This window comes from Dasypus novemcinctus, chromosome 15, assembly GCF_030445035.2.
Source record: "Dasypus novemcinctus isolate mDasNov1 chromosome 15, mDasNov1.1.hap2, whole genome shotgun sequence".
NCBI classification, from domain to species: Eukaryota; Metazoa; Chordata; class Mammalia; order Cingulata; family Dasypodidae; genus Dasypus; species Dasypus novemcinctus.
The window spans coordinates 25,893,613-25,903,048 of NC_080687.1; the positions used below are offsets into that span (position 1 = coordinate 25,893,613).

At 33.4% G+C, this 9,436-nt stretch overlaps 1 protein-coding gene across 1 annotated transcript in view; it reads right to left on the minus strand.

The window, feature by feature from the left end:
* Positions 1–6,787, minus strand: part of TNFSF13B (TNF superfamily member 13b) — a 35,500-nt gene extending 28,713 nt beyond the window's left edge. Inside the window, exons 1-2 of the mRNA XM_058276445.2 lie at positions 6,269–6,787; positions 6,072–6,162 (exon numbers count right to left, since the gene is read on the minus strand). Of these exons, the coding sequence (XP_058132428.1) occupies positions 6,072–6,162; positions 6,269–6,619 (442 nt within the window). The 5' untranslated portion in view covers positions 6,620–6,787. The remainder of the gene's footprint in view (positions 1–6,071; positions 6,163–6,268) is intronic.
* Positions 6,788–9,436: the final 2,649 nt, after the last annotated feature.

The window sequence follows — 9,436 nt, forward strand, 5'->3', positions numbered from 1 at the left end:
CAATCCATACAAAGAATAATTAAACGTCAATACTAATATTCTCCATTCATAGGCGATTAGCAATGAGAACAACATACAAATTTATTTTTAAAATATCTCCCCATGCCTGAAAATTAAAAGATAGAAAAGTAGAAATTATAAAAATTATTGAGCTTTCAAGAAGGAGATAGAAAAGACTTACCTGGCCATTCTATGTAAAATTGAAACTCTTCTTCCCCCTTCCTCACCCTTCACACTCATGATTCTCTTAACCCTGCCCTAAATCTCCACTTCTTTTTTTTTTAAATAATTGTCATTTACTAGTATTATAATTTACTTATTAATTATGTCTATTGTTTATTTTCTCAATCTCTCTGCTTGCTATAATGTAATCTCCAAACAGGCAGGGAACTTTCATCTATTTTGTTCTCTGATGAACACCAAACAAACTAAAACAGAGTCTGGAACCTAGAAGATGCTCGTTAAATATTAGTTGACTACATGGAATAGGCACAGTTATCAGTCTTGGGTACATTGATTGACTTGTTTCCTGCCTCTTCAGTTTCCCAAAACTTCAAGCTTAACAAGAACAGACTTCAAATATTTGGTTGCTAAGTCACTATTTTCTATTTTAAATACTTTATTTGAAACTGAACAGAAGCCAGTTCTTGCAACACTGAAAAAGTCTCTCAGTATTGATGCAAGGGAAAAGATCAGGGTCAAAGATCAATGTGATAACAGCCAGCTGCTTTTGTTCCAGGAAGGAACACATCCTTACCCGGAAGTGGCTTAGGTTAGTCTAATTCCTATACAGATTGGATGGCTGAGTTCTACATTGCATCCTTTCAACATTCATTTTATACCCTTGTAAATTACAGCTGAGCCAGAAATTCAACAAAGACTCAAAAATAGTATTGATATTTTTACTATTAAAAAATAAAAAGGCTTATCCCAGAAAAATACTTAAGTTACAATATTAGGAGATATTTTATGTGCACTGTATTCAAAATTCTGATATAAAATGAAATGCATGTGAGATTCTGGGTGGATCTGGAACCAAAAAAAGGACATTAGTGGAAATATGAATAAAGTCTGGAATTTAGTTAATAGTAATGTTCCAAAGTTGGTTTCTTAGTTATGACAAAGGTACCATGGTAATGTAAGATGCTAACATCAGGGCAAACTGAATGAGGGGTAATGGAACTCTGTACTATATTTGTAACATTCCTGTAATTCTGAATTTATTTCAAAATAGAAAGTTTATTTTTAAAAAGGAGAAAACTAACAAAGTAAATGAGCCAAAATCTTACAATAATTATTTGGAAAATAAAATGTGGGCAATTCTTTTTCACGTCTGCTTTTATATTTCTTTGAATTGTTGATGTTTTCACCATGATTCTATTACAGTTGAGACAAGTATAATAAAAATTATTAATAAAAAGTAAGTTTTGTCCTTTGGTAAACTAAAAAACATGGGTTTCTAATAACTTCAAATGTTCCTATTGAGTAGTAAGGGAGAAAATACAAAAGATCACATGAGTTTATTAATAAAATGTTTTAGTTCAGCAGAAATCCATTTGAAAGAATTAACTTTATGGATGAACTCGATCAGTGTTTATCTTGAGGGTCCTAAAATCAACAGAATTATATTTAGGTGAGTGTTAAAAATGTAGATCATCATTATTTCATTTGTAAAAATTTTAATATGTAAACATGTTTTTAAAAGCCATATTAATTCAGTTATTTAAAAATTTTTTAATATGTAAATGTGTTTTAAAAAGCCATATTAGCTCAGTTAATTTTTTTTTTAAATTTGGGAATAACTCTAAACACACTTATGGGGTTAAAAGTGACTTTTTAACTAGTATGGGCTATTTGGCAATTCTTTGATCTTGGATTTCCCCACATTTCTGTTGTGTTATGCTATAATCAGAATGAAATTTATGAAACACATTAAGCTTAATAAGACTTTAATTTGAAACACAAAATAATTAAGATAAAAAAATTTGGACCCAAAGGACTCAATTTAAAGTTAAAGTAGTGTTTACCCTTGATAAGACCGTAAGGGAGTACAAAGAGGGCACTGGACTGGTACCGTGTGCCCTTTATCTACTGCTCTTCAGTTTGTAAATACTCATCAAGCCATAGACCTTAGACATGTACACTTTTCTACGTATGACTTAAACTTCAATTAAAGCTAAAAACATTAAGTAAAACCAGAAATCCTTGAAACTGTAGGTAAAGAGGTTTCTGTATAGGGGAGTTTCTGTATGACATTTCAGGCAGTCCAAATGATGCCCCTACCTGTTAAACAAGGGGATTGGAGGGAAAGTGTTCTGCATGTGACTTGTTGCTTGCTCAACTCTCCTGCTTTTCTACAACTCTCACCCTGTGATCCAACTCATTTTTCAATTAATTCGTTGTTTTAAATGTCAATTTAATATATTTCATAGAATGACCTTTGATAGAAACTGACAGATGAAGAAATATGGGAAAATCCAAAATAAAAATGATGCCAAATCACCCCCAAAATCTTTCTAATTTCCTTCAAATAGAATGCAAAATGGATCAACAAATATTTGTAGAATGCCTACTAGGTGAAGGTTTCATGAAGGAGTAACAGAAAAAGAAATAGGACCCAGACCAGGAAGTCTCTACTGTTTATTTGTAAACAGACAGGACATATTTAAATGAAGAGATAGCCTTCCTAATTGGTATGTAATAGGTACCCAATAGGGGTGCAATCCAAAGAGAGAAATGTTTGCTGTATGCTGGGAGGTCAGGAAAGGGCTTTCTATCCCAACACACTAGAATACAAATAAAAATTGAATTTACCCAAGATAAAATTGAAGTGCCTGTTGAGATTTGGGTTGGAAAAAGTAACATTAGGTGTATTTAACAATAATTAGCAATGTATATTTTTTATTTAATTATAAACTGGTGGATGTTGACATTGGGGATTATTTGTAGAAACTGGAGCATTTTAGAAAAAAGAGATTCCATGACAATACTATGATTCGCTTAAGTATAGATCCATCAAATTAGTTGACATAGCTTTCAGATATGCCTAAGACCAAATGTTGTATAATTTATTTAAAATTTTGTAAATGTTTTAACAGTTTCATAAGCTATTTGAAAATGACAAAACTCCATAACCAAAACTAAAATACTTTTTAAATGAATTTAATGAAAGAACAAGTGAAACATATATAAAGAAATCTAAATGCCTTTAGGGAAATTTAAAATTAGATTTTAATAAAGAGATCTTATTTAAAATATTTTTGCACATATAAGCTACAGATTGTAAAAATTAATTTCCTCATCTACAGTTAATTTGTAGTTTTTATTCCAAAATAATCCAATGGCTCTAAAACAGATAGAGAAAAATTACCATATAAGAACACAGATGAAGTAAAAGTGACAACCAAAGGTTTTTGCCTCTTTGAGAATAAATCAGAGCTGGAATGGAAACAAAAATCAAAGAATACTGCATAGAAGTTTCCCAATTCCAAAAAGAGAACACTACTAAGCAGGAAAAAAAATCATTGAGTTTCAGACAAACTCCTTGGATATTTAGATATTAATTTTAAAGCAGTGCTAAACAAAGTTTTCTCTCCACAAATGAGAGTGTCTGGAACAGCGTTCAAGCCATTTCCATTGATCTAGCCTAAGATCTAGCCTAGATCTAAGAATAATCCTGTATTGATTTCATTTAAAAATCAGTATTTATATATATACTTGTGTGAGTGTTAATGACCATAAAACTTTGTAAAAAGCCTAAGGCAAACGAAGAAAATAACAATAGGAGTTATATCTGGGCTGTGGAAATGTGGGTAAATTCATTCTCATTTTGTTAAAATTTTCTGTTATTCTCCAAACTTCTTACAAATTACAAATTATTTGGGGAAATTTTTCACCAGCATACATTTTTACTTAATTTACTTAAAATAGTTCATTCAATGCAAATAGAATAATAAATCAATGAAACAAAAGCAAAGAGTCTGTAAATAGATTCAACCAAATATGAGGAACTTAATATAATACAGTTAGCTTTCACAGCATAAACAGGTTAAAAATAATTAATAAATTTGGCTGAGATATTTAGCAACAGTTTAGGAGAAAAAAAATAAAAGAAGAAATGGGGAATGTAAAACAAGTTTGTCATGATACACCAAAATAAGCAGAAAAGTTAATGAACTAAATTCTAAAATAAAACACAAAATTATTTTAAAAATTAAAGTAGCATAAAATAGAATAGACTACTTAAGAGATCGTGTAAGAGTATTCTTTAGCTGTGATATATTAGAAAAATCAAAAGGAAAAGTCACATTAAAATACACAGATGTAAAATTTCTGCACAATTTTAAAACCAGAAGAAAATATCATGAAAATGTTTATATCAACATTTTGATAAACAATTAATATATCTAATATATATATATAAAGAATTTATTCCAAATTACAAAAAATTAGGACAAAAGGTGAAAGTTATAAGTAAACATTAGCAGATGATAAAATTAGAAGTAAAATATGTATAAAGAAGTTTATTTTTTTAGTTAAAATTGAGACACTGTTTTACAACTACTAGACAAGCCAAAATAGATTTAAAAAGATAAAATGTTAATAAGACTCAAGAGAAACAGGCACACTACAATCTAGTTACATATATTTATATAACTCATTCTGAAAGCAACATGGCAATAGGTAACAAGGGTCATAAAGATGTTCACTTTATTTAATTGAGAAATTCCACTATGCAGGATTTATAGTAAGCATATAGTTCCTCAGAAACAAAAGAGATCTGTGCAAAATTTGAGCATGTTCTATTATAGCAAAAAATGGAAATAACCATGTTGAGAAATAGTAGAATAACATATTATTATACATGTATGAGAATTACTTATAAATAGGGTAAGTGCATAATGTATAATGATAAAAGAAAAAATATATAAAATAATATATATGTGGTAATATTTTTAATTATGTAAAAAATAGATGATGAAAATAACTGTAGTGTTAATTAAGTATACTATGACTGTTTCCTAGATTAAAACTTATTAAGTGTAAGCATTTCTGATAATTGGCACAAAGATATAATAATCTGATACAAAAAGTTATGGCTTTATAAAATAAGGGAGAAAATTTTTCATGAATAAGGGAAATAGTGAAAAAATAAATGGCTTTATACTCAAAGCAACTAGTATGTGTGCGTATTATATAAAGAGTACCTATCCTACTATTGAATAGTGATTTTACACATTTTCTTCAGAAGAAAAAAATATGTATAAACAATTGCATGTGTCTTCATAGTTACTATGAGGGTTAAATGACATATTATGAGTGAAAATACTTATCCCAAAGCCTAGTACATTTGAAGTGCTTAAATAATGCTTTTTCAGTATCAAAGGAAGATAGTACCAAGGATTTATTGACAACATCCTAAATTAAAATATTAAATACACTACAAATGCCATTCTTCATCTATGAAACGAGGACTAGAATGGATCGTTTTGGATAATCTATTACAAGAAGATTATAAATGTATGGAATTCCTGGAAAACATACTTTAAAACTTTAAAATCAATATTTGTGTGTGTGAAATAGAACTTCCCACTGCATGATCTTCATTTGGTTTCATGGAATTCATCCTTGGGAAACATTTGCCATTAACTGACTTTCCATGACCCAGGTAGACAAAGACTAATTGTCTAGTAGATGAAGTGAGCAGATTTTAAATTTGGAACAATGGACAGTGCTTCTGACATAAGGGTGAACTATCTGAGGAAAAATGTGTACCTTTTTTTTTCTCCTCTACGCATGAAACACAGCATAGATAAATATTTCTACCCACAAAATCTACTCATTGGAGGCCAAAACATGTTGTGGAGCCTTTTAAATTTGCCACTGCTAGTAGAGCTTTGCTATAAAGCTGAGTCTGATTTTGATGGTATATTTCGTAGTCTCTATTTAAGAGATTTAGACAGATTATATTCCCTCTATTTCCCCCAAACTTGATGCTCTTCTCTAAACCTGGAATCACTATAATCCCTTGACAATGTGCAATCTTACATGCTTCTGTCCCCCAAACTTACCTGGTTCCTCTGGCCCCTGAATGGCGTGCCGTTTACGCCTGCTACTTTGACTGGAGTTACTTTCTCCTGGAACTGGTGGTACAAAGATCCCCTGTTAACAGAAAAATCCCAAGTTATTGAAAAGACATCTGATATGGGAGAGAGAGGCAGCAGTTTAGGAAGAACTGTGCCTGGAGCTGCAGCTGCTGGTAACTCACTTCAAGTCCTGTGGTGACAGCTGGAGTTTCCTGCAAAGCTGCCGTGGGGGCCTCTGCTTCTGCCTTAGGAGACACTGGCAGCTGCTCAGCCTTGTAATAGCGCAGTTCCGCCCGGAGGCTCACCAGCTCTGCTTGCAGGGTGGCTACTCGGTAGAAAGTCACCACTGTGAGAGAGAAGGACAGCAGGGTCAGAAGCAAGGTCACTGACAGGAGCTTTCCATCTTTGGAGAACCAGGCAGAGGGGCTTTCCTTCTGGAGGAGGATGGAAACACACTCTTTAAGTTTCATTTCTTCTCTTTTCTTAGGGCAAGAAGAAAGACGTAACTGCTCCCTTTCTGTGGAGTCAACCATTTCACTCCTTGAACTTTGAAGGTTAGGGCCTTTAAAATAAGTGACCACAGGGAATGGATCATTTCCTGTTATCTGTGTTTGTTGATGTCCTATATTTAATACATCACAGAGCTTGGCTCCCTCTGTCAGGAGAGATCTCCTGAATTTTCTTATTTCTTCCCTTCTGCATCTCTGCCCCTACAGTACAGTAGGTTTTACTGGCATTCACCCTTCTATTGGATTGCTCAATCCGTCTTCCTCATTTCACTTTCAGTTTTTGTAAGAATTTTAATGGCATCTCAAAACACTGATACACAAATGTGCCCCTTAAATCCACTGACTAAACTTTGAGTTTTAATTAGCATATGCAAGAGAGAACTTTTAAGCTCTGTGGATGGTTCAAGGGGCTCACCCTGAGGCATTAGGAGAGAACTGTGTCTAGCTGGGGCCACATGACTTTGTAGGGAGGAGGAAGGAGGGCATAAAACGTTCCTGCTGGTGTAATAAAAATAATTAATGTGAAGGTCAGATAAGCTAACTGCTTTAGCATTGATTTGTCCTTAGTAAGAGTTGTGATTTATTAACAGTCATCAAGCATAAAATAAAAAAATTAAAAAAAAAAAAAAAAGGATCCTCAGGAGGAATGGAATCAGCTGGGTGTCATTACTGTTGTTGTTTTAGCAGAATATTAAAAAGAATGTGACTAAATTTTAGAGACATATTTAGATGAGATGTGGGGAAGACTGTTTATGGAGGGGGCTGCATTTTTAAAGGCAACGCACAGCCCTTTCCATGTTTAGACTCATTGGCTGGTAACCAATTACCCATACCCTCTGCGCCTCCCAATGAGTCTGGTCCACACCCCTGCTATTCTGGCATCTGAAACTTCAAATATCAGATCAGTTTGCTATGGTTTTAAAGAGAGGCTGTCCTTCTTTCCAACTCTAAATGTCTCAGTCCCACCATTAACTACTCTTTCCCTAAAACTGCTTATCTGTTTGCCATGTATTAGGTTGACTCTGGTCAATCTGAAGCTTATATTAAATGTCCTGACTCAAACAAGGACTACTTCACTTTCAAGAGCTCTTTATTGTTGCTGCCCAGCAAATAGACCCTCTCCAGACCTGCCTTGCCTTGAACACTGGTTTGTGGCCATATCCCAGTCTCTGGATGCTGGACTGCAGTCCAGCACCAAAATATTGATTTACTAATCAACAAACATTATTGAGCACTTGCCAAGCCCAGGGCTGGGCACCACTCCTCAGACTACTGAACATTAACTCCATCTTACCTCAACAATTACAAGCAACTGTAAGAAAAGACAATTACAGAAATAATAGAGTGTAAAGATAAGGACTCTCCAGCCAGGCTTTTAGGGTTCAAATCCTGGTTCCACCATTTACTTGCCTCACACAAATTTTTTAACCTTTCTGTGATTCCATTTCCTCACCTGTAAAATAAGATAATAAATAGTAACTGTCCCTTAGAATTGTAAGGAGGTTTATATCACTTAATGTTTGTCAAGCACTATGACAAGGCCTTACAATATTAATAATTAATCACATTATTCTAAAACTGGCTTTCCCTCTATCTCGATTATGTTTCTGAGATTTACCCATACATCTAGTACATTTGTTTTAAACTATCTAATTTATTCCATTGTAGGTAAGAACTACATTTAATATGCTTCTACTTTTTCATTATTAGAAATAATGCTTTTTCATTATTAGAAACATTTTTGTTCATGTCTCCTTGTAACATTGGCAAGGGTTTCCAAAGTAAACACCTGCTAAAGGGAAAATACATCTTTACTTTTCCAGGGTGTCACCAAACTACATTCCAATGAATTCTTGTTTCCTCATCTTACTATCACATGACATAGACAGATATTTGTTTTTGCCTATTAATTGAGGTTTGCTTCTGCAAACTCAAGAGAACTTCCTTTACGACAGAGCAATGCTTTGGTCCCCATAATAAGCTGTCCTCTACTTGTTCGGATACAAGTATTCTTTTAAAAGTAAATGTGCAAACTCTTTTGGGTCATACATCACATAATGCAATGATTTTACCATAATCCTTGTCAGTAGGTGGTGCATACTAGGTAATCTTGTGATGAAATATGCAATGTTTTGGATTGTATTAAACCGTTCTGGTGAAAGTAATTGAGAATCATTCAGGTTATCTATATATTTAAAGATATTAATATTACTTGAATACATGTAGAACTAAAACTAGAAAGACATTCAGGATTGGAGGCAGTTCTGGAAACCAATTACTTGTTACTTCCCACTTATGAGCCATTAGAGTCATTTTTTATTTTTATTTTTTTGTGAATCAGTATTCTTCCTCTTTTCCCTCTAATCCTCTCCATATTCTCTAGGAAATTTTCTGAAAGGAAAGAAAACTAATGTGTGCCTCTGCCTCCACTTCTCTATTGGACAGAGACTTCACACCATGTCATCTCAAGAGTCACTGGCCAGCCTATTTTCTGACATTTTAAAGTGAATTCCCATTTCTTGGCTCAAGCAGTAGGCAGCCCTATGCATAGAATAGGCTTGTGCTTCTTCCACTGGAAGGTAACTGTGGGGCTTTACCTTGTGTGACTTCACCTTGACACAGCAAACAAGTGTTGTGATTTGTAAATGCTCTGCAGGGATCGTACAGTTATATTTTCCCTTGAGACAAGTTGAATATGAACTGCCATTCATGCCCTCTTGATTTCCTTATTCAAGAAGAACAAAAGGAAGTTATTACTCTATAAATCAAGGAACAGTTTCCTGCAGAAGAAATGGTTTGACAATGATTTAACTGCAAATCTGTTAAACGATTAGCATATTG